This window comes from Anabrus simplex, chromosome 3, assembly GCF_040414725.1.
Source record: "Anabrus simplex isolate iqAnaSimp1 chromosome 3, ASM4041472v1, whole genome shotgun sequence".
Lineage (NCBI taxonomy): Eukaryota > Metazoa > Arthropoda > Insecta > Orthoptera > Tettigoniidae > Anabrus > Anabrus simplex.
In genome coordinates, this window is record NC_090267.1 from 363,052,103 (window position 1) to 363,079,444 (window position 27,342).

The following is a 27,342-nucleotide window of genomic DNA, read 5'->3' on the forward strand; positions in this document are numbered from 1 at the left end:
GATGGTGATACCTATATTTTTATCAGTCCAACCTGGACCTTGGTTAGAATTAGGACTTGGAGGCCACCAAAGGTTGCAGTAGATTTTGTGTTTTGGGAAATTATTTTCAAAATTTATATCTTGTCCCTTGCTGTGTTTTCTTTGGTATTATTTGTAATCTTTTAAAATTATCTGTTACGTTGTGTTTTGGCTCAGTGTATATCCAAATTTCTGGACATGTGTTGTGTTCGGTCTTCTACTGTACCTGGGTTCATTTTCAAGTAGGTATGGGACTATCTGGGATGGTTCCCAGCCAGTTACTAAATTCTCCAATCAGATTAGAGATTGGGGTCTCTCAATCTGTTTGAAAATATTCGTAGTTCTTCTGTTCAGCGTTTCCATTGTGTAAGTGTCTGTTTCCTTGTCACATATATTTATTTACCAGTGTATTCCTATACATGCTAGGGAGGGTTCTATGAGGACTGGGATAGTCTCACAGGGTGAAACATGCTCACCATATTTATAGACCAGCTTCAGCTGAAGACATTATGGCAAATTTTGACGGGTTATGGATCTGCACTTGTGCTCATGACAGTTTTGAAATCTGGTGTGCATCTGATATGAGATTCTTCTGTAATCTTTGGCCCAGTATTAGGTGACTAGATGGAGAATAATGTCCATTGTTATTGTAAATTATTACTAGGAAGATTTTCTTCAAATGTTTATTTCAGTATCAGTATTCTGAGCTATTAATTTCTGTTCAATCTGTTGTTGTTTCGCAGGTCATCAATATTTGACCTCAGTGATTCTAAATGTGTTATTAAAATTTGTAGTGAAATTTTGCAGGTGTTACGATTTAGTAAAAGTTTGTCAATTAATTCTCTTTAATTATTCTTGGTGTGTAGGTTCGTGTCTTCTGAATGTGTGGACTGAGTAATATTTCCAAAATTTCTGTAATGCGCCTTGTGTCTTTCCATCCATATTTCTAAATAGTTGTAAATACGGATATCATATGTGTTTGTCTTCGGTGCCTTGGAAAGGCATTTATGTACTAAGACTTAGGACTTAAGGTGCTGAGAGGCCATTCCTCTCCTGGGAGTAAGATACTGGTTCTGGGAGTCTCAATGTCGTGTGATGGATTCAAGAGTACTTGAGGTCATGTTCTGCCCTTTTCTTTCTTTTGTGGGTACTGCTTGATGTACGGGTCATCGCAATGGTGTGTTTGTGTGTAACTGTATTTTGTAATGTCGTGTGATGGAATCGGTAGTATTGAGGTCAATTTGTGCCTTTTCATTGGTTGGTACTGCGTGATTCAGGGGGTCATCGCACTTGTGACTTGTGCGTGGTCTTGTAGTGTCGTGTGTTGGAGGACAGATAGGCTTGGTAGTCTTGGTGTGTCATGCTGCACTCTGATATTCCCTGGTATGAAGGTTGTATTTGTGCGTTTTTATTTCTTATATCAGTGAGTTGGATTTCTGTATGCATACTCTTGAATTTTTTTAATTTTTCATTTGAATATACTCTGTTTATCAGTAAAGTTAATCGGATCTTCAATTCTGTATTCTTGGCCTTAATTGTGTTTTAGTTTGGTTGATGTGACACGTGATACGCAATGTTTTATCAGCGTTAAAATTTTAAAGTAATGAGGCATGGCAAGGTAGATGAATAGTGACATACTAACCTTGTTTCTATGATGTGAGCTACGTAGCAAGATAACACAATAAATGTAACTATCTCTCTGTTTCGAATTTCCTTGCAACGCTCTAAATTTCACCTCCTATTTATTTGTTATTTTTAAAGAATGCACATAGTAATTTAATTTAAAGTAAAATTTTAAAGAGGATATGGGTAGTGCATTATGTGCCCTAATGGTAAGGTTGTATGTGTGTAGTACTTCAGTCATTGAAGGTCTAGTTTGGGTAATTTATTACTTGGAGGATGTTTTCTCTTTTATGCTGACCTGTCATATCTGTAGTGCTTGAAAGGGTTGATTGTGAATGGTAGGTACCTAATGGAATTGGGTGAATTGTAATGTGTCGTGCTGTATCCTCAGTAACATATATTTGTAAAATTTATTTTCTTGGTAAATTTCCTTTATTTGAATTTTGGGGTGTGTAAAATCTTGGTTTCTTCAAGTAATTGTGGGTCTAGGGTACACTCAGGATTTTTTTAAAATTTGTTTTGGTTGCTTTCTTTCTTTTGAAATTTTGAAATAGCGCTTACCAAGGGGGTTTAGGGTACCCTAGGTCTGTGGGAGGGGATCTCCCTATGGAGGTCATTGAGACACCAGTTGGGTGACTCGAAGCTTCTTGTCCACCGAGGTGGTTTTGACTCTAGTATTACTCTGTCTGCTGTGTGTGGGTTTATGTTGCAGTGGCTGCAATCTCTGTTTCTACCTGACTGCTTATGTATTGGAATGTTATCTCCCATTATCATACATTGTTTGCAACGGTCATCTATTTGTGCAGTCTACAATGCAAATTTATTTTAAAACAGTTATCGGCGATTATTACGTCATTGATGGATCCTTCCTTATTCGCTCAATATGTGGATCAATAAATTGTACGCATGCACATCATGGACTTTTGCTCTGTGCACAGGGGTCGCTGGGAGTAGAGAGCTTGACTTCTCTCGCGGCTGTAGTCCAAGATGGCTGTGTCAATCCGTGTGCTCTGGAAGACATTTTGGTATAGTTGGAGCATGTTGAAAATGGAGTTGGACACTTCAGGTTAAAATGTGGGAGAATTAAGGCTATGCCTTTAATGTAAATTTATTGTGGCTCCAACCTACCTTTAAATTTATTATATGAGAAATGTCATGTGAGTGTTGACTGTTACTGGTATGGCTATCTTATAAATGTGGTGTTAGTTGTGAAATTGGATATTCTACACAAATATGTAAGTACTGGAAAATCATAATATTTTTGGGAGCTCTTCTAAGTGCAAGCTGTCCACTTCATGGCCGTATCGATGAGTTTAATCAACAAATTAATCTAAAAAGCCACCTAATCGATACTTTATTTCTTTTGCCTTTGGCAAACTTAAAAATACATACACAGTTAATGTATTTTTAAGTTTGCCAAAGGCAAAAGAAATAAAGTATCGATTAGGTGGCTTTTTAGATTAATTTGTTGAGCTCTTTTAAGGCCGTACATTATTTGAAGTAAAAGACTTTATCGTGAATCTGACCTGAATGGACCCCTTTGGCAACCGTTTGCTTAGGTATCTGTACTGTGTTCTCTTCTGCAAATGAAATTTTATTAAAAGGGACCACTTCATCATCAAGATTAATTTTTTAAAAATATGTAACTACCTTGTAAAGTTTTGATTATGGACTAAAATTTCAAGATCTAATTGTAATTAAATTGTGAGGAAATTTGGAATCGCTAGTTATGCACTTATGAGGTTGTGTATTGTTCTATTTGTTTAAATTTATTTACTTATAGTTCGTGCTGAATTTTCAACTCATTCTTTGGGATTCTTCTTCTTCTTATTATTATTATTATTATTATTAAATTTTGGTCTGTGTATTCCTTTCTAATTTTCTTCGTTCTTTGAATTTGCTTTCTAACTGTGGTGTTATTGTGTCTGTTGCCCATGGTTTTGTTGTGGGATCGTTATTTGCATTTCTCTGGGGTCTAAATTATATGATACTTCATGCACACATCTGGCCCTGTCCAAAGCCTCCTCTATTCAAAATTAACAAAGCTTTCGGCAAACTGTTTAATGAAATGTAAATGTAATTTCGTACTGTCATCCATGATAATGTTGAGTGGAAATTGCTTTTTTTAAGTAATGAGGAATATGGGACTTGACTGGAAAGATAGGCAACTTATTCTGAATCTATATAAAGCTCAAACCATGAAGTTAATATTAACGGTACTACAAAAGAAGCAAAAATTAGAAGAGGAGTACGACAAGGCTGACCACTGTCACCATATCTCTTTAACCTGTTCACAGAAAATGCAGTTGGTGAAATGTAAGAGCATAATAAAGGGGTGAATTTTAATGGTATTCAGGTGCACAGTGTCTGCCTTGCAGACTATACTGCTATCTTAGCTAATTCTGAAAAGGATATGAGTAAGATGCTAAGAACATTCAACAAAACCTTAGAAAAATTTAAATAAATGTAAAGAAAACAAAATTCATGATAGCAGACAAAAAGAAGCCTAAAGGAAGAAAACACTTAGAATTAAATAATACACCGATAGAACAAGTCACAAAATTCTCCTATTTGGGTAGTGTAATTACCCCTGATAACAGATCCCTTTCAGAAATCAAGAAGAGAATAGTGGTAGCGAAACAAGCCTTCTAAAATAAGAAAAACTTATTGTTAAACAACCATTTCAGTTTGGAGACCAGAAAATCATTTCTCAAGATCTTTGTTTGGAGTGTGCTACTGTATGGATGCAAAACCTGGACATTAGGGAAACAGGAAGAAACCACTTGTGGCTTGAGAAATGTGGTTTTTTAGAAGAATTACAAGAACATGTTGGATGGATAAAAAAAAAAAAAAAAGAACTTGTTTTAAAGAACGTAAAGGAGGATCAATGTGTATTAAATATGATAAAGAAGAGGAAAACAAAGTTCCTTGGACATGTACTACGATATAACTCTCTTATCCAAACCATCATTGAAGGTAAAGTACTGAGAAAGAGACCCAGCAGAAGACCAAGGATGTCATACATCAGGAACTCCATCAGTGAATGGGCATGTGGTTCATATAGCAACATGAAGAGGCTAGCAGAAGATGTGCCTACAATGACAAGGCATTGCCTTTAGCAGATGATGATGATTTCACTCTACCAGATGACAGAGAAACGGATCTCCACTGGGTGATCTATGGCTGAATTTTAAATAATTTTGTACGGTAAACACCAAATGTGTCACTAGAGATCTTTTACATGCCAACATCGTACGACATGGAGACTGAATGGACTTTATGAGTAGTGTAACGCAAATTACAATTAATCACACAGGATTTCATACAAAATATCCCATAGCAAGTAGCATAACATAATAATTGCAACTATATCATCTTGAATTCTGGGCTGTGAAAGCATAAGTTAAAATATTAAAATCATTCAATCCAAAGAAAAGTACAAAAAAAGTGGGAACAATGGCAGCAGGGTACTCGCAATGAAGAAATAAGTTAGTAATGAAATTGATGGGTGAAGCAGTGCATGTAAATCTGCCTGTCTAGTGGGGTCTTTTGACAATGAGTGAAGGATAGGTTACCTAGGAGAATAACAGACTCAGCCATGGAAATAAAGGAGGCAGGGAGTGACCAAGGTAACAATGGCTAGACTCAGTCTTTAACAATTTACAGATAAGAAGTGTGGAACAAAACAAGGCTGCAGAAGTTACAAACAGAGGATTGTGGAGGCACTCAGTTAATTTACAGAGGCTTGCAGACTGAATGCCGAAGGTTTAAGAGTATATAATGATGATGTATGTTCTGTATGTTCAAGGGGTAATGATGTACAAACTATAACCTCCCCTACCCAAATGCCAACCTTTCCTTCACGCGGTGAACTAACCCGTTTCCACAGACAAGGCTCTGGTGACCGAGTCACGGTGGGATAACCATTACATCGAGTACAGAGGAAATTCTGTACAACAGCTAGTCCATGGGCTGAGAGATGGCACCCCCATCAATGGTCTTACTTCCTTCAGGCTAGCAACCCGTTGGAAGGACATTTGGTTGCTTTCAAGTTTTGCAAGAGAAAGAAAAACTGGACGGATTATAAATATGACGAACTTGGCAAGAAAAGGACAAAGATTGGAAGAAGTAAAATATTTTTAGATGTGCTACCTGGAACATACAAGGTATCACACAAAGATGACCAACTGGAAGACGTTCTCGCAAAAAAAAAAAGACGACATTTTAATTGCGGCAATTTCAGAAACAAAAAGAAAGCTTCAGGGACCAAAAGAGTAAATTATTTACAGTTTTACAGTGGGTTTGACAAACATACTAGACCACAAGTCATGATCATGGTACACAAAATATTAAGACCAACAATTGATAGCTACACTTTTTGGAATTAAAGGATTATCCAATTGACTAAAACTATCCAGGGGTTATGTTACAGTTATAGGGGTTTACACTTGGGGGGAGGGCAATTCAAAAGAAAGTGATGGGTTCTATAATGATCTGCAAAAGACAGTCAATAAAATTAACAAACAAGATATGCTATTATTACTGGGAGACTTCAATGCTACAGTTGATAATGAGAAAATTCAGAATAACACTGGAATTCATGGAGAAACAACCCGTAACAATAATGGAATAAAATTAATAGATTTCACTGTCTTCAATCAGTTAAAGATCATGAACACAATGTTCCCACACAAGGACAGCCACAAGAGGTCTACACAAAATCAGAAATCAATTATCGATTATATAATTTGCAATAGTAAATTGGCAGATTTAGTCTTGGATGTACAAGAGTCTATCGAGGCCCTGAATTGGAAACTGACCACTATCAATTAGTAGCACATATTCGTCTGAAGCCTAGATTGGTATAAAAGAAAGAAACAAACAACACAAGAAATCAAAACTACTACTAGACCCTAGTATAAAATGGCTGTACCAGAACAGATTTAATAATCTTACACAGATGACACAAGTTAGCAACGTGGAAATGGAGTGGTCTAATTTGTGTTCAATTTTAAAGCAGTCTGGTTTTGAGGGTTTGGGAGTTAAGAAAAAATGGCAGACAAAAAAGGGTTTAAGAATATGGGATCAAGAAATTGAAAACTTTATTTCAGACAAAAGAAATGCTTATAAATTTTTTTTTGACAAATAGTAAATTAGAAGATAAAATAAGAGTATCACAACAAGGGAGCAATAGCAAAAAGGAAAGTGCGGAAAAAGCACAGAAAGAGTTGGGAAAACTTTGTTTCACACCTGGAGACTGATATAACAAGACCACAACCACAGCTCTATAAAATACTCAAGAAACTGGATAATGATGTAAAAGTAGACATACACATTAATGCAATACCTCTAACGGAGTGGCTCAGAGTTGGGAAAACTTTGTTTCACACCTGGAGACTGATATAACAAGACCACAACCACAGCTCTATAAAATACTCAAGAAACTGAATAATGATGTAAAAGTAGACATACACATTAATGCAATACCTCTAACGGAGTGGCTCATTTATTTTCGGAACCTTTGAAGGGGTTCAAATATTGAGCCATTTCTTCTGCCAACATCACTTAACAAGTCTTCAGAAACCATTACACTCGAAGAACTAGAGCTAGTACGAGGAAAACTCATAAATGGAAAAGTATCTGGGGAAGACTCAATAAATGCAGAACTATTCAAGTACTCCAGTGACATCTCAAGCAAAGATTTCTCAGTTACATCAATTTAATTTGGAATGGCAATAGACCACCAGCGAATTGGCAAAAGGCTATAGTTATTCTTCTTCATAAGAAGGGCAGTGTGAAAGATTGTGGAAATTACAGAGGGATAAGTATACTCAACTCAGGTTACCAAATTTACTCTAATACTGTCAAAGAACAACTATTCAGGCATTATGAAAATGTGACTGGAAATGAACAACACAGATTTTGAAAGGGACGCTAATGTGCTGATGCTTACTTTACTTGAAAATCTTTGTAGAAAACTGCAGGGAATTTAACTTGGAAACTCACATAGCATTTGTTGATTTTAAGAAAGCCTTTGACCTAGTTAACAGAAACAGACTTCTTAATTTCTTAGCAGAAGATAATGTCCCACAACAGTTAATAGATAACATATACAACATGTACAGTGATAACCTTATTGCAGTAAAGTTAGGAACTCATCAGACTGAATGGGAACCAATCAGCAGAAGTGTGAGACAAAGTTGTGGACTTTCTCCTTTGTTGTTCATAATCTATATGAACAACATAATGCAGGATTGGAGACATGAAAAGCATGGATCAATCCCAGTCAGCAGATATCTCACATATCTATATGCCATACTCTTTGCTGATGACGTTGCATGGGTAGCATCATCAGAAGATGATCTTCAGTGGTCAGTATTTAACACATTGGAGACGCCGCTCGTAGAAACTACGGGCGCGCTAATTCATTGCTGCTGACAGAGCTCGGAGAATCTACGGGCATGATTTCACTGTAGCTAAAAAAATGTATTTGCCGTCTCAGCGAGCTGTGACTTCAATAAGATACTGCTGAATGCTTCTATAAGCATAAAATATACTAGTTATGAGCATAAGTCGAGAGCTCTTATTTCAAGGCATTGATAACACAGCCACGTTCCTACATAACCTAAGGCTGCGTCATCGTTGACTCTCAGCTGTGAAATGGGCGGGAAAGTATGTACGGTACATGCGGACAGGAAGAGTGTGTGTTCGAGAGGCAGGCTTGTTTGTGTAATTCTTGTGAATATTTAGCATGTCTGATTCAAGTGTACGAAATTTCGACAACGAATCCGTAATGGAAGTTCTTATGGAAGACACGATTTCTGAAAATAAGGATGAGGATAACAATTACACACTAAGTAAACATGATTCTGGCGCTTCAGGTTAGTAAATGTAGAACATGAGCTCATTTCAAATTGGTGTGAAGTGTAACGTAGTTTTACATCGCTTCCTTGAAGTGGGTTCTGTAATACTATTTTATACCGCTTCTTAAAATTGTGGGTGTTTCCCGTGTACCTGCAGCAACTCTATGCAACACTGTTGTCAAACAAAGAAATTAGGTTAGAATCTGCATTAGTGTGTTTTCATAAATTTATACTTTAAAATTGCTGCACTATTATAATTAAAACTCATTTTTGTGTAGAAGAAAGTGTGATCTTTCTACGCATTCCAAAAGTTGTTATAATCATGGCTTACCCTAGCATTGAAAAATTTTCACAAACCATTAAAAATACCGCGATTTTTGGAGGATAGCACATTCAAATATGGCCGTCTTCAATGTGTTAATCTCCAGAAAGTCTCTTCAAAATTCGACATGATCATTTCACCAGATCAAAATAATGGCCTTCAAGAGGAAGGACCCTATCTCCAGTAAAATCTATTTATATAATAAAATTTTGGAAAGAGTCAATGAATTCAATTATCTGGGATACAATTTATCTTACCAAGGGAAAATTGATATCTCTGCAAAAATAACGAAGTTTACCAGAACAACAGGAATTATAAATCACATTATGAAGCCATCTCTTGTCCAAAAACACACTTGTTTACGTCTTTATAACACGTTAGCCAGACCAACCCTTTGCTACAGCAGTGAGGCATGGACAATAAAAACTCACGACATTTCCAGAATTACAGCACATGAAATAACGTTCATGCGCAGAACAGCAGGCTATACAAAATTGGATCGTAAAAGAAATGAAGATGTGCTTAAGGGACTGAATATGAGACCAGTAATCAATTACATCTATGATCACCAAGAAAACTGGAAACGTCATGTTCAAAGGATGGAATCTGGAAGACTACCAAAGGAGATCCTACGCTACCAACCAAGAGGACACAGAAATATAGGACGTCCAATGAAGCGATGGAAAGAAAATGCAAGACCATAATGGGTCACATACTTGGAAGGTTGATTATAATGATGTATGTAATATAGTTTGTATGTATGCATTATGTATGAAGGGAATAAAAAATTCTTACCACAGGAAAGCAATAAATCAAGCTGTATTAGGAACATAGCAGAACCACACTTATCCATTCCATAAGTGTGGCTTTGACACCAACACTGCCACTGAAGAACTTGTTATCAGCGAGGACTAAGAGAAGTTTGCACCAACGGAACACAGATGAAAAGGGCCTATTTTCAGTTGCTTACCGGATCCCATGCAAATACCTAAAGGAGAAAATTGCCATGGAAGAGAAAGTGCAAAGGATCGTATGACTGTTTTGTTGTGCTATAACAGTGATGGGTCGGACAAGCATATCCCTGCTGCCATAGGCAAAGCAGTGAAATCAAGATGTTAAGAAGTTTCCAGTGTGGTACTATGTGAATGATAAGGCCTAGATAACCACATATGCATTTATTTTTTCCTTCATGAACTGGACACCTCTATGGGTGCTCAAGTGAGAAAAACTGGTTTCTAGATAACTGTGAGGCTTATTGAAAGGAACTTTTTTTTAAAAAAGAGATGTGAAAGTTATTTTCTCTCTCCCGAACTGTACTAGTGTCCTCCAGCCTCCGGAGGGTGGTGGGAATGATTAAGTGCCTTAAAAGATACTACCCCAAGCAGTGTCCAGCCCTGCGGTGTAGGGAACAACGTGTCCGCCCGTCACCCGGCGGCCCCGGGTTTGATTCCCGGCCGGGTCACGGTTTTTAAATTGTAATGATTAATATCCCTGCCCTAGGGACTAGGTGTTTGTGACGTCATTAATTTTCCTTTCCTCACACACAACATTCCACACTACCGCCATTCCAATTACATGCAGGTTCATACAATATGGTGCCAGTAGGGACAAAAGAACCACATGGGTCGATGCCCCGAACAAATAGCATTTACACTTTTTTTTTAAACCCAAGCAGTGGTGCAATGAAGTGAAGATGAACAATATTTTACGGGCAATCCTCATTGTTGTGTCAGCATGGATCCAAGTTTTACCCATCACAGTTCAAAACTGTTTCCATAAGTGTGGCTTTGGCGAAAGCAGACACACGAATGACACCAACACCGCCATCGAAGAACTTGTTACCAGCGAGGACTAAGAGAAGTTTGTGCCAACGGATGTTAACTTTGACACATACACAGCAGTCGACAGTGAGCTCACCACTTGTAGCGTAATAAGCATACAACAGATGTGTGGCTAGGCTACTACTATAAGAAACACAAGCACCACTCAGAAGATCACCAGTAAGGAAGAAGATGAAGAGGAAATCAACCCCTGCTTGTATTTGCTGCAGCATTAGCCACCTTCAACAAAATCTGCACCTGCATCTCTGTGTATGGCATAGACGGCAGAGAATTACAGAATGTTTTACATGTCAGGGAGCACTGTACCGTATTAAGACAAAACATAACAAAACACAACTGACCATTGAAGAATTTTTCACTAGAAAGTAACTAATATTTGGGAAATAGTGAGTTCGAACCCCACTGTCAGCAGCCCTGAAGATGGTTTTCTGTGGTTTCCCATTTTCACACCAGGCTGTACCTTAATTAAGGCCACGGCCACTTCCTTCCCTCTCCTAGCCCTTTCCTATGCAATCACTGCCATAAAACCTATCTGTGTCGATGCAACTTAAAGTAGATTGTTAAAAAAAGGAAAGAAACTTAACTTGTATAGTGTCCATAGTCTTGAGAATTACAACTGAGTAACAATGGAATTAAATTGAATTTGTGTAACTGGATTTTGCGGATGGTACTGTTGACAAAAATAAAATAATTTTCTCAGATGAAGCATAATTTTATTTAGATGATTATGTTGATTCACAGAGTCCAGCTCCTTGGCTAAATGGTTAACATATTGGTCTTCGGATCTGAGGGCCTTGTGTTTGTGTGGCCGAGGATTCTTTTCTGCGTATGGTTAATTCCTCTGGTTTGGGGACTGGGTTTTTGTGCTCATCTTAATACACTTTTCTTCTTATACATACAAAACGCCACACTACTAACCACTAAAGACACACTCAATATGAATACATCCTTCCACATAGGGTTGACATCAGGAAGGGCATCCAGCCATTAAAAATGGGTCAAATCCATATTAAGTGCTGACCACAATAAACTGGAAAAAAGGCCAGGAAGAGGAGGATGATGATGTTCATTTACAGAAAAATAGGCATTGAAACACAAAAAATTCCCAATTAACAAACAAAGTTTCCAATAAAGAAAACTAAGTGCTATAACTGCAGGAAGAATAACAAGACCCAGATTTTCTGAAGACAGCACAATCCAGACAGGCATGGCACAGACATATATGCAGAGATTTTTGAACATGTGTCCAAAAATTACAATATGCCTATTTTCAACCAGATTCTATAACAGTTCATGTCTGGCAATGGCGTAAGTACAGTAGGACTGTGATAATCTGGCATGCTCAGGAATCTGCCAATGCCAGAATCAACCCGGTTTAAACAAGGGGATATAAATAAAAACTACAGTTTTAATGCATAAAAATAAATAATTGTTATTTATTCAACACAACAGAAGATATTACAGAATTTAAAAAATTATAAATATGTTGTACTGTAAAAAAAAATGAATTAAAAATCAAATACTGTACTGCACAGTTTAATCAGTATAAGGATCAAAATTGAGCAAAGTTGAATATAAATCATTTTTGTAGGTCTATTATGAAATTAAAAAACGTAATGCCTTTGAAAAAAATAAAAGTTAATTTTAATCAAATAAAAAAATTTAATACCAAAAATTTAGTATAGTTCAATCTGAATCATTGCCTGTAGGCTTAGTATAGGTGTCTGATAATGTTGAGGGCATGGAACATGTCTGACTGGTATCTAGCGCTGATGGGGATAGCTTGAATTTTCTTCTGAGCCCTCCGAAACAATGTAGGGATGTTTAATTCTTTCCTGGATTGAGCACTTTTTTGACAAAAATAATTTGTATACTGAGGAGATTCATAACTAAAGCAACCTCATATTGTTGACTCCACTCTGCAAATTTCACAAACGTGTGGCTTGTTAAGCCTCAGCCCATGAGATGATTGGATTAGAAAACATATTCACTGCATGTACAAACTTTTCACTGTGCTGTAGTCTATCTGACATTCGTACACACAGCTGAACTTTGATACAGTACAATGAATTTATGAAATAACTGTAAAAGAAAACAACTCTGTACTGACACAAATGTAAGTACTGTAACTGTAGTTCTACGTGAACGAAGAATTGTAGTGATAGCAGCACAAAGCCAAGAGGGTGACTGGCTGATCCTGGCGAGAACATATTCGCACGGTGAAGCAGGCAATATCTCCTGAATGCATCCGACTGTCCTGCCAAATGTGCCAAGCCCTAAACCTCTCAAAATACGGGAAAATCTATTTCTGATATGTGCCAGACTGTCAGGTCTGCCAGAATATCGAGTGCCAGATTATCGCAGTCCTGCTGTTTGAAGCTACAAAGTGCATTGTTTATTGAAACACCATTTAAATTACTACTCACAAAGGGTTTAACGAAGTGCCAACAAAATTTAAACTTACTAGCAATGTTTACCACTGCTTAAATACTTCAACTGGAACAATGTCTGAAAAATAAAAACTCACCTGCTCCAACACTTGATGCTGCTGCACCTACACCACCAGCCTGACCTTCTGGTGGAAGGTCCTGGTAGAGATGAGACATAATAGCAGAGGGATGCAAATGTTTCATTAAAGTTAGCCGATCTTCTGCTCCTCCGGTCAGACCACTCGTAGGACCTACACCATCCATTCTTTGACGCTGAAAGCAACAACATAATAATCATACGTCTACAACATAATATTCAGAGTTAAGAACTTTAACCCCAAAGCCACACAGCTTAGCTTATTTTGGTGTATACATATAGACTTTGTCCTTTGAAATAGCAAAACAAATTACATTAAAAGTTCAAAAGTTCTAGAAATAACTGGAAAGACTGTTCTTTTATACTAGCAAATCTGCAAGAATTTAATCCATCACCATCATTAATGCAAGAATAACTTTGACGAAGATCATACAATGCACAAGATCAGAAAAATACCTTGTAGCAACTCATATGTCCATGCAGAGCAAAGGCTGACAAGGGAGAGCGAAAGGTTGATACTAAATTTTATCAATACTCGATACAAGATATAATTCAGCACAATTGTTCAAATCTTGACCACAACAGCACAGATCATCGGTTAGTTGCATCATAGCCTTTGCTAATATTGTGAGTTTTCTGTCAGATTGTGACAATGAAGACTGAGAGTGCAGAGGACCAGCAGGAGGCGCAGCAACCAAATTCTAAAGATCTTGCTGAGATTACCTGTTGAAAGCTACCGACTGACATGTGCACTGTACAGCTCAGTGCGTGAATGGTGAAGGACTGTGAGTGTATCTCTTGTATACATAGAGCTAATCAATAGTAGTGTAATGTGTGTTTTTATTTGTTGTGTGTGTGAGCAATATTATTTCATACTAGCATTCGCACCCATTCTTTGCACGGGAATTTGCAGTGGATTACATGTTACTTTCAGGAATGTACACAAAGTAACATGGCTCTATTCACATGTCTAATGCAACGTGTTAAAATTATATTTTTGTATGAAAGCGCGTGACAGTAACATGTTATATGATGAAGCTGAACAAAGTCGAGAGAGAATGATGATAATTTCCAAATTTATTGTACGGTACAGTTTCTGTTCCAAAGTTGTGCAAAATTCTCCATGGTTCTCAGGTTGCATATTGTATCTCTGACCACTGGCATTTCGCTCTGACATTGATGATACCTCCCTTAATATCTATCCTATCGGAAAGAGTAAAATGGCTCTTTAGCTTTCCTTGTTGCCCATCTTGAAGTGACATGCACATGTCCCACGGGACTTGAACATAAAAATTCAATTTTTTATAATCATCTGCATTATTATTTGTCATACGATAAATACGTACATGGCATAAAGGAAGGGAAATAACATATTCTTAAATGTTTGTTGTATACAGTCTTTTGATAGACTTAATGTTAAAGAAAATATCTGAGAATAATCTTCCCATAAATACCAACTCCATGTGATTACCATGACATCATGTGCACCTGATAACACAATCCCGATTGACTGGAATACAAATATGTAGTTTGGTTGAAATAAGTCCATCAGTTTTCCACTTTTACGAATATACAAACCAGACAGACAGACACCAAAAGGGAAAAGTTCTACCTCATGTTACATCGGTGTTCAGATATATTAGGTGGGGGTAATTTTAAAGCCAAGAGAAATATGATGCATCCTCTCATTTTCTCCTGTTATGGATCATTTAACCCTTTGAGGTACAAGGGATATATGTGTCCCAAGTTTTATTTCATTTACAGGCCACATATTATAGTATATTAATCAACTTGGTGAATGATGATGTCATGCTGAAGTCTCATTTTTAATATATCCGTCACTTTTGTTGACTGTATTGTTCTTAACCCGGGAGAGGTAACGCGGGGTGCTGCCAGACCCCAATGGTGAAATTTGGAAATACTGCGACCATGTTTGGTTGCCTATACTGCTAATACTTGGTCCACCTTCATTCAGGTGTTCTCTTAACAAGTTCCTGTATGCATCTCCAGTGTTCTGTGCCTTGGAGAAAGAAAACAACCAGTTGATGTGACTGGGGTGCTCCTGGAACCCCATGTGGAACTTTTAATTTATGTAAGACTAGACCATACTGTTGAAAGTGATTACAATACACAGTACGTGCACGAACCACATGAAAAATGTTTGCGAACCTTCCATTGATGCTGGAGAACACATAACAAGTGAATCTGAATGAATCTTACAATGAAACAGAATTGCAATAAAAACTCAAATGATGGCAAAACGGTATTGTGGGGTATTGTTGTTGTATCTGTTTTTTGACGTGATAGTGAAATTACTTTACATAATATTGCAGTTTTCATTTTCTGTTAAAACCTTGGTTATTGTTTATTTAATAAAATTTGGCTTTGCTTTTATTCCAGTATCGCAAAAGACAAGAAACTGATGGGGGTCCGGGGACACCCCATGTTACTACTGGCGTTATGAAAAGTCACGTTACCTCTCTCGGGTTAATACTGTTTTAAAAACAATTGATGTTATGCATTATTAGATCTACTGGAAGTGCATCATTCTTGAGTCAATGTTCATTGTTGGAGCTACTACTAACTATAATGTTAATCATTTTCCAACTAACGGTCTTGTGAGAGTGTATTTCAATCAGTTGGAAAATAATCCACCTTTAATTGCACCTAAAATTACTCATTGGGACACCGGTGTTCCTGTGTACCATAAAGGTAAGTAACCGTATTCTTTTAAAGATTTATCAATATATGTTCTGTTTTTTTTTTTTTTTTTTTTTGTTAGTCGCACCGACACAGATAGGTCTTATGGCGACAATGAGACAGGAGAGGGCTAGGAGTGGGAAGGAAACGGCCGTGGCCTTAATTAAGGTACAGCCCCAGCATTTACCTGCTGTGAAAATGGGAAACCACGGAAAACCATTTTCAGGGCTCCCGAATACTGGATAATGGCCGCACTTAAGCGACTGCAGCTATCGAGCTTGGTTGTTCTGTATTTATCTGTCCATATCTGTCCATACCTATACCGAGGAATAGATCTGATGATAACCTCATAAGGCTGGTAATTTCTTGCTTTTTAGTTTGTACTTACTACTTCAAGAGCTATATCACAGTCTTGAAAACTATACAGAAGAGATGTATGAATTATTTTTAACTGTTTCCCAGAAAATGTCCAGACATCGTGAGTTCCTTATAATGGATGAAGAAGTAATTCAGTTTTTGGAAGCCGAGGCCAGTGACGAAGATGCTGAACAAAGACGACAAACTGTTCCTATGTGAAGATATTGAATCAGAACTGTAAAATATATAGACTATGGACAACTTCTTCAACTCGCCTAATCTGCAATTTATTCTTGCAGGAAAAAATATGAAAGCCTGTGGAACAATGCACATAAACAGAAACAATATGCCAAAAATCTTCCCAGAGAGGACAAAGTTATGAAGAGAGGGAATATTCATTTTCTGGCTAGTAGTAATTGCATATCTTGCCTCAAGTGGATGGATGATAAGCCAGTGTATCTAATTTCCAATTTCATATCAACACTTGAGGTAACTACTGTAAAATGGTGCATGCAGGGTTCGCCTGATTTAGTTATTGTTCCCCTGTCCTGTCGTGGTGACTGAGTATGACAGGTGTAAGGGGGTTGTACATCTCATGGATCAGAAAAAACTAGGTTATCAAACTGACCACAATGCAAAAATGAACTACTACCTCCAACTTTTCTTTGAACTGACAGACATTGGAGTGAGTAATTCATGTGTAGTGTACCTCAAACTTTGCAAGGATATTGGCCAAAATTTAGAAATACCATTGACCTGACTGGAGTTTTACCAGTGTATTGCACGGAGATTGATTGGTTATTATTCCAGCAGGAATTATTTGTGGTAAACACCAGAAAGAGGTGTAGATTCTAAAATACCAGAACACTGCATGTCAAAAGCCAAAAATAGGAAATGGTGTATGAATTGCTCAAGAAAGGAACAAGAAAATCGCACTAATAATCTATGCACAATCTATAATGTTCATCATTGCTTTGTTGAGGGACGGGACTGTTTCCAAGAATACCACGCGTAAAACGTTATTGTTGAGATATTTAGTGAATGATCTGTACAGAAATAGTGAATTATAAATACAGTATATACTCTTATATTAGCCGTTTACTTTCCCTGAAATTCCGTCAATTTTTTACCTTTAACGTACATAGGGACATATGTGTCCCAATCATTTTTTTGGAAATGAGGAGATTTCCTCCAAAACAAATTATTTCATAATTTAAGTTGGTCCCAAATAGACAAGTATATCATAAAATGCCATGAATGTATGCAGCAGTTTCCTTGTGTACTTCAAAGGGTTAAATAACTGTATATCTGTGAGGGTGTCCATCACTGGTTGCAGAGCATGAAGCATGTAGGAAATAGTAATCTTATCCATCATTTGAAGAGTAAAATTAAATTATGTACATAACACAAATTATTTAAAATGAAGGAGTGTTTCACATAGAGTCTACAGATTTTACATATAATCAATAGTGTAAGAGAAAAAAACTCTTCTCGTCTTCCTATAAACTCCCAGTCTATTCAGTGGTTTTTAAATTATACGCATATCGAAACCTGCTGCTGGATGAGTAGACTCTAAATATGAAGTTTGGGCGAGATCTATTCAGCTGTTTACCTAAGATGGTGGAACAAACAGACACAAAAGCTAGAAACTACTGATACGGTCTTGAATTGACCTGAAACGGATAAATATATCAAAATTTGGCTAAATAAATGACATTACAGACAACGAACCCCTAGAATTTTATTTATAAGATTGGTTAATGTACAATTACTATTTTAATTCTTTTATACATGAGAGTGTGTGAGTATTAGTACAATGCGACTCTGCTAGATAACAGATTAACTCCTATGCACCTGTAAGCGGATTGATACGCGCTTGCACGGCTGGGTCAGGACTCCACAAGCGGCCTGATACGTCGGGGTCAAGGTCGCATATTGGAGACATTTGAGACACCTGTTGGGTTTTTCTGGAAACATTTCTACTTGAAATCTGTTCTTGGTGTCTCAAAGTGTCGCCAGAGTGCTCTGGTATGTTTCTTTGGGAAAGAGAATTGACTAAAATATTGATTAAGAAATCGGTATTCTGTTGTTGACAAGATGGCTGAGAAGGAAGTTGCTTGCTCGCGCAATATGCTCAGTAATAGCGAAATTCAAAGCTTACTTGATGTTTTAGGCTCTGATTTCAGCAGTGATAGTGAGGAAGAAGTTATTAGTGATCCTGGGCATGTTATATCGAATGATTCAAGTGAGAGTGAAAGTGATTTTAGTGAAAATGATGAGCAACCTGTCCAATGGAATTGGGTGCTTGGACAGAATTCTCCAATTATTCACAACTTTTCTGGAGCAAGTGGAGTGAATCCTGGTAGTGGTATATGTAGAAATGTAAGTAGAGATTTCACTTTCCGGAAATAATTAGATGACAACATTGTACAGTTCATAGCAGATGAAACTAATAGGTATGCCAGTGCTGATCCCAACTTTTCTCAGACGAACTCAAATACGTGTATATACTGCTGTTTTTTTTTGTTTTTGTTTTTGTTTTGCTATTTGTTTTACATCTCACCGACACAGATAGGTCTTTGGTGACGATGGGACAGGAAAGGCCTAGGAAGTGGAAGGAAGCGGCTGTGGCCTTAATTACGGTACAGCCCCAGCATTTGTCTGGTGTGAAAATGGGAAACCACGGAAAACCACCTTCAGGGCTGACAGTGGGGCTTGAACCCACTATCTCCCGATTACTGGATACTGGCTGCACTTAAGCGACTGCAGCTATCGAGCTTGGTATATTGCTCTTTGTATTCTAATGGGACTGGTACAAAAACCAACAATTCATAGTTACTTGTACAAAGATGTAAGTGTTGATACACCCTATTTTAGAACTGTCATGCCTCGTGGCAGATTTCTCTAACTGAGCAAATATTTACACCTGGCTAACAATGAAGTAGCTGATACTTCTGATCCTCTTAGAAAGTTGCACCCGGTTATGGAAATGATTGAAACCAAATTTAGAACATTGTACACACCCGGCACGAACACTTCATTAGATGAATCACTGATGAAATGTACAGGTCCCCTTCATTTCATTCAGTACAACAAATCTAAGCGAGCACGGTTTGGTGTAAAGTTTTATAAACTGTCGGACTCAAAGAATGGTTACATACATTAGTTCAAAATATATGTAGGTCAAGATAAAGTTGATGATATGTCAGGTAACAGCAAGACAGTGATAGATATGATGTCACATTGTAATTTACTGGATCAGGGCTATTTTATGTGTAGATAATTGGTATTCATTACCGGATCTGTATCTTTATTTACACTCAAAAGGGACAAATGTTTGCAGAACAGCCAGGGCTAATAGGAAAAATATGCCCCAAGAAATAGGTAAGGTATAGCTCCAGAAGGGGGAGGCAACTACATACTCATGCAACAATATGTGTGCGATCAAATGGAAAGATAAGAAAGATGTTTTGGTGCTCTCAACAATGCATAGACTGGACTTCGCTTGCACTGGCAAGATTGATCGGAAGACTGGAGTTATCATATTCAAACCCACAGCTATTATATCCTATAATGCAAACATGGGAGGTGTAGATTTAGGAGACCAACTTCTTAGTCAATTTCATATTATGCATAAAACACACAAGGCATAAAAATTTTTTTTTTAAATATTCTAGATATGATCCTTCTGAATTCCCACATTCTGCACTGAACTGTCAATGGGAAAAAGAAGGACAGAACATTAAATGTTTTCAAACAGAAATTGGCGGAGAAATTATTGGTTGTTCATTTCAAGAGGGAGTTGTAGCTAGACATTCTGTTACACCTGGAGAGTTACAATCAAGATTGACTGGCTGCCACTTCCCAATCAAAGTGGAGTCCTCTGCTGCAAAGGGTTTCAGAACAACAAAATGGTGTGTTGCATGCCTGAAACACAAGCAGAGGAAGGAGACCACCTGGCAGTGTGATCAGTGTAAAGTTCCACTTCGTATGGACCATTCTGAGGTAAGATAAGTTAATGAAAAATTTAAGTTTTCGAAGGGATTTTTGTGTGTGTTATATTTCTGTATTGTTCTATTCTTTTGTGTCATGAGCAATTGCGTGGTATTTCTCAATAATATAAAACAGGTCCTGTGATAATACGTGCATTCAATCACCCACTATACTGTTTTAACCGAAAGCTTGCAACACCAAAGTTGCATACTAAAAAGTTGGTGGATTCCCAGCAATGTCAGTGCAGAGGGCAGGTGGTTGCATATGGCATATGCATCTGTATGAGATATGGCTAAAAAAAAAAAAAGTAACTAGATTAATTATTTTTCCAACTCTCTGTGATCTTGGTAAAGACGACACTGGCAGGCGGATGTAATCTATTTCTCCCTCCATTCATCCTCCAATTCATGCTGACATGGAACCAACAGTCTCGCTGTAGCAATCATTCTAAGAAACTTGTGTACCGGAGTTCCACTGGAAAGATGTTGAGTGTGAAAGTCAAGCGCATGTGAAAGTCAAGCGCGTGTGAAAGTGAAATTCTTTGTAAACTTGGAAAGTCCTCTACAGAAACCTTTGATTTGTTAAGTGAAGTTTATCGTCATCAGTGTTAATCTCGTACTCAAGCTTTTGGCTGGTTAAAAATTTCAAAGTAGGAAAAGAAATGATTGAAAATGATCCATGACCAGGCTGCCCTCAAACATCAAGGACGAACAAAAATGTCGCATATGTTTGTGAAATTGTTAGGATAGATCATCGCTTGAGCATTCGAAACACTGGTGAATTAACCAACCTTGACAAGGAAACAAACAGATTTTGCATGATGACCTTGTTATGAAATAGTGTTAGGTTGTTCTAGAATACCTCACTCTTGAGCAAAAGAACATGAGAATGTACATTCGTGCTGACTACCTTGAAAACATTGAAAATGATACCAGTTTTCTTTGAGAATGTGATCACGTGATGAAACTTGGATTTTCCAATATGACCCCGAAACAAAGCGCTAATCTATCCATTGGAAAAGTCCTTCTTCCCCAAGACAGAAGAAAGCATGCATGAGCAAATTCAAATTCAAGGCCATTATGATCAGGGATATTTTTTTAGTTTTTTATTTACATCCGGGGAATCGTCCAAGTTGGTTGGGTACCACAAGGTCAGACAGTTAACCAGGCCTACTACAAGGATGTTTTACAAACCCTCCGTGAGCAGGTCAGAAGGAAAAGCCATAGAATGTGGAAGAATCACTCCTGGATCCTGTACCAAAACAATGCAGTGGTGCACAACACACTTTCTGTCAAACAGTTTCTGGTGAAGCACAAGATCTCTGTGTTGGAATATCGACCGTACTCACTGGATCTGGCCCCATGTGAATTCATTTTGTTCCTCAAAATCAAGTCTCTACTGAAAGGAACCCGCTCCAAATCTCTAGAAGCAGTGAAAGAAAAAGCGATGAAGCTGATGAAAAGTCTGACAGAAGCAAAGCTACAGCATTACTTCCAACAATGGAAAATTTGCATGAAACGGTGGCGGGACCGGCAAGAGGACTATAGTGAAGGGGACAATATTCCAAAATGTAATTTTTTCAAATAAAAATTTTGATGCCCTAGTCCGGTTAATTTTTAGCCACACCTTGTATCTGCAGACAATGATGATGACGATATTTATCCAGCTCCTGCCAGGTCGGGGTAGTTATGGCACTTCTCCATCTTCCTCTTTCCTCCCACCATTTCTCTTCCATGATCTTGTCCCAGTCTAAATTTCGTCTTCATATGCCGCTCTTCACTGATTCAATCAACCTTGTTCTAGGTCTTCCTCTTGCCGTCTTGCCCTCGCACTTTGTCTCTAGCATCTGTCTTGGAATTCTATTCTCCTAATTACGTGTCCAAACCACCTTAGTAGTTTATTCTTTTCAACTCTCTCATTTAGCTTTCCTATCCCAACTTTCTTCCTAACATCTTCATTTCTCACTCTATCTTTCCTTGTCTTTCCTATCATACTTTTTAGAAATTTCCTCTTACTGGCTTGAATTCTACTCTCTTGCCTGCTAGTCAAAGTCCAAGTCTCAGCTGCATAAATCAGTATGGGTACGTAGTACATTTTGTACATTATCTCTTTACTTTTCCTTGGTACTTCTTTGCTCCAAATAAGTTTTCTTACACTCTGGTAGAATTCATTACTCTGCTGTACCATCCTGCTAATCTCCATGTCCACCCTAGCATTATGCATTAATTCACTTGCTAGGTATTTAAAGCTGTCCACAATTTCCAGACTACTTCCAATTTTCACAGTGCCCTTTCCCTGCCTTTCCTCTCTCGACATCACCATAGTCTTGCTTTTCTCTGTACTGATTTTCATGCCATACTTCTCAATTTTTTTGTTTAGTACATCTAGTTGTTGTTGCTGCACTTCTTTGCTGTTCTTTCCCCAGATCACAACATCTGCAAATAGCAGTATCTTCATCTCTTTATCTCCATAAGCTTCCTTTGTTTCCTTTACAATTTTGTCCATGGCCATAATAAACAAAAGAGGTGACAGCACACTTCCCTGTCTTAGTCCAGTCTTATTCCTAAACGATTCTGTCTTTCCAACTGGGGTCAGTACTCTGCTAACACAGTTGTTGTAGATTGCTTGCACCATTTCTAACATTTCTCTTCCGAGTCTCTTTTTAACCATGGTTTCCCAAAAGTTTCTCTCTGAGGATACTATCATATGCCTTTCCTATATCTATGAACGTTATGACCAGATCCTTTCCATATTCCCAGTTATTTTCCATCAGCTGTCTCATGCTAAAGATTTGGTCCACTGTAGATCTTCCACTCCAGAAGCCATATTGTTCCTCTTGTAACTCTCCTTCAATATTTCTTCTCATTCTTCTTTCTAAAATCCATTCCATTGTTTTAACCGCCTGTGATATAAGTGTGATTCCTCTATAGTTACCACAAACTTTCTTCTACCCTTCCTTAAACATGGGTATTATTATCCCTTTTTTCCAGTGTTCTGGTACACATTTGTGTTTCCATATACACTTCAGTAGTCGGTACAACCATTGCATACCAACAGGTCCAGCAGCCTTTATCATCTCCACACTGATTTCATCCATCCCTGCAGCTTTTCCCATCTTCATCTTTTGTACCGCTAACTCCACCTCCCGCATTGTTATATCATCCTCTGTTGTTGAGTCTTCACACAGTATTGCTTCTATCTCCCCTGTACATTTGTTCACATTCAATAGCTTATCAAAATACTCTTTCCATATTCTCTTTATCTCCTCTGGGTGAGTTAACAATTCCCCATCTTCTTTCTTCACTAGCTTTGTGGTAACTCTTTCTGTCCTCTTACTTCTTGTAAGTTAATACAGCATCCTTTTACTGCCACTTACACCCGGTTCCATTTTTTGTGTAAATTCTTCCCAAATCATCAACTTTTCTTCTCCTACCACCTTCTTACATCTCTGTTTGCCGTTGAAATACTTCCTTTTATTTATTTACTTATTTATTTATTTATTTATTTATTTACTTATTTATTTATTGTGCTTCAGACAGGTACAAACCTAATGATGTGAAACTCATATACTATTACATTAGATAAAAACAAATATTAAATTAAAATTGTAATATCTCTTATGAAAGTCCTTGTAAAATAAAGTCATAAATGAAATAAAAATACATTTTTTTCAGTAACATAATATTACAAATATTGAGTTAGATATGCACATAGTATAACAAGGTATTTAAAATATTACAATTAAAATGTACGAACTGCTTTAAAGCTGCACTAGTATTGTAATTATGCATGATGGTAGTGATGTTATCGAAGATAATAATGATGATGAGGTAGATGGTATAACTAGAAACTAGAAAGATAACTAAAGTTATGAGCTTAACAATAGGAGTCAGTAAAGTGGGATTTTAACTTAAAACAGGAAGCAATTAAGTTATTTGTTTACATTGTTTCACTATGGATGTGTATGTAGTTGCAAATATTTCTAGTCTGTACTCATTGCTATATTTATTAAATATTTTCATTGAGTTTAACACTGGCGAATTACTATGTTGTTAGGTTCTTGATCTAGAGCAGTAGAAAGTAACATGTTTTGGGCGTGTAGATGGATTAGGGACAGACAAGTTGAACAGAGAGAGCAAGTTAGAGCTTCCAATAAGATTGTTAAATAATTTGTAGACAAATAGAAGAACTGCAATTACTCGTCTTTTTGCTAAGGACTTATAGTCAAGTTGTTTCATTAAGTCATCATACGAATCAAATTTAGGGTAATTATTAGTTATTTTGTACGTAAGGTATCTAAGAAATATGATTTGCACCATTTCAACTTTGTTTTCATATAGTTTAAGGGTGGGATTCCAAATGGTCGATGCATATTCTAGCCGACTTCTTACAAAAGAGTTGTATAATAGCTTTATTGCCTCGAGATTTGTGAAGTCACGCGTGCATCTCTTAATAAATCCTAATATTCTGTAAGCATCTGCAACTACTTCGTTTATGTGTAGAGAGAACATCAATTTAACGTCAAAATGCACACCAAGATCCTTGATAGAATTCACTGCTGACAGATTAGTATTCAAAATATTATACGAGTGACTAATTTTATTTTTATTCCTGGAAAATTCCATTACGTGACACTTGTTAATGTTAAAATCTAACTTGTTAATAACGCTCCAATGTGATATGCTATTGAGGTCTTTCTGAAGAAATCTACAGTCCACCTGCGAACGAATGCTTTTGAAAATTTTTACATCATCTGCGAATAGCAATATGTTTGAATACTGTATGCATTTAGATCATAATAAGTAGTAAGAAAAGTAATGGTCCAAGATTTGAGCCCTGTGGGACACCAGATCGAGTATTGTAATATTCAGATTCAAATCCTTTAAAAGACACAAATTGTTGTTTATCAGAGAGATATGATGCAAATAATTTTATTAAGCTGTAAGAGAGTTCATAATAAGCTAATTTATTTAAAAGTACATCGTGATCAACTTTATCGAATGCTTTTCTAAAATCTGTGAAAACTACATCAACTTGGCCTCCTGTATCCATGGCTGCCAACACTTCATGAGTGAACTCCAACAAATTTGTCGTTGTCGATTTCCCCGGTCTGAAGCCATGTTGGGTGTCACTGATGATAATTTCTACATGTTCGAACACCTGCCGATATAGGGTTTGTTCGTAGACTTTTGCTAAAGCGGAAGAAATTGCAACGGGTCTGTAGTTATTAATTACTGACCTATCCCCAGATTTGTGAAGCGGACTAACTTGTGTTAGCTTCCACTTTGTAGGAAAAGTTCCAGTTTTTAACGAAATGTTAAAAATACTTGAGAGGGTGTAATAAAATATCTCCACAGCCTTTAATTATATATGGAGGGATTAGATCTGGGCCTGCGGCTTTTATAGGTTTCATCTTGCATATTGCATTTTGAATTTCAGTAGTACTAATTTCATTAACATTTAGTACATTCATCAATGGATCTATTTCCATATTCTCATATTTCGGTAAATCATACCGCGCCCGTTTCTCTGAGTATACAGATGAGAAATAGCCTGCAAAACTGTCAGCAACAGATTTGTCGCTTAATAGTTCTTTTCCATTGTATTTCATTACACTGACATAGGGGTTCCTTTGCTTACTTTTAACGAATGCCCAAAAGTTCTTAGTATCTACGCCTATTTCATACTCTACCTGCCCGATATAGGCTTTATACGCGATGCTTACATCTTTCTTAACAGTTCTTCTCAATTCTTTGAATTTCAAAAAATGGGAAGTCTGATTTTTCTGCCCATCACGCATTTTCCTGTGATGGTATGCTTTCCGCCTAATATTTCTTATTATCTCTTGCGTAAACCAACAAGGGTATCGTTTCTTTTTCCTGACAGTTGCCGGAACACAGGAATTTATAACAGAATAAAATTTAGAATAAAATATATCTAGTGTCTGGTTAACATCAGTGTAATTTTCCAGAAAGCTCCAATTTATGTGTGAAAGTCCTCTGTATAACAATTCAAAATCTGCCTTGTTATAATTGTATACAATTTTATTTCCCGCATCATTACATTTTTCTCCCTTTTTTTGGTAAGAAAAAGTAATGTTTAAGGCCGGATGATGTTTGTCCTCTCGTACAAGAGGATGGAAGTTTTTGTCGACAGTAATGGGAGTGATATTTGACAATACTAGGTCAAGCATTGTGCCATTGTTATTAATAACGCCGTTAACATTTCTTAATCCCATGAATTGTAAGAAATGATTCATGCGTGCGGATAAACACGTTATATCGTTTTCTGCAATAATTTGTGGTAAATTAAAGTCTCCTAATATTACTAACTGTTTCCTGTTTAAAATAGGACTGGCTTCAATACCTTCGTAAAATTCATTATATGCAGCCAGTTTAGTACTAGGCGGAAAGTATACCACACAAATAAAGATACTATCAAGATTTTCTCTCAAAAGTTTAACACATGCATGCTCAGCTGAAACATCTGTCAACCTGTGAGGCCTTATATTTGTTGCTGACAGCCAGTACAACACCTCCGCCAAGTTCTTTACCTATAGATATTTTATTACGATCGCATCAAAATACGTTATATCTCTGATCAAAGAGCTCATAATTGCTAATAGAAGAATTTAGCCAGCTCTCCGTCAAAGCCAACAGATCGAAGTTCTCACCTAATAAGTTTGTATAAAATAAATCAAGCTTGGTCCTTAGACCTCTACAGTTCTGGTAATACACGTTTAATGACTTACTTAGAGAGAACTCTTCAAATAATGTTGTGTTTAACTCGCCTTCTCTGCATGAAGTTCTCCTTGTCGAACAAACCTCACGATGGTCCCACTATGAGACTGGCCGGGTAGTCTAGGTAACCGGTGACAGGCATCTATCATGTTTTCTTCTATTTGAAGGTCCAGAGCTCTCCCTATGCCCTTTAGGGTTTACAGCACGTCTTTGTTGGCTTTCTCTGGAACACCAAATATTTCAAATGTGTTCCTGCGAGAATATTATTCAGACTCTGTTAATCGAGTACCAAGACTTTTCAACTGAGCTCTGAGATTAGAATTCTCGACCCGGATTGTTTCCACCTGTTCACTAATTTT

General features: G+C 37.2%; 1 protein-coding gene across 4 annotated transcripts in view; it reads right to left on the reverse strand.

The window, feature by feature from the left end:
- NiPp1 (nuclear inhibitor of protein phosphatase 1) overlaps positions 1-27,342 on the reverse strand; it is a 152,070-nt gene that overhangs the window by 37,752 nt on the left and 86,976 nt on the right. For all 4 annotated transcript variants that reach the window (XR_010859535.2, XR_010859534.2, XR_010859533.2 and 1 more), the window contains exon 6: positions 13,195-13,369. Coding sequence is in view for 1 of the 4 variants with exons in the window: in XM_067143280.2 (XP_066999381.1) it covers positions 13,195-13,369 (175 nt within the window). In the remaining 3 variants the exon portion in view is untranslated. The remainder of the gene's footprint in view (positions 1-13,194; positions 13,370-27,342) is intronic.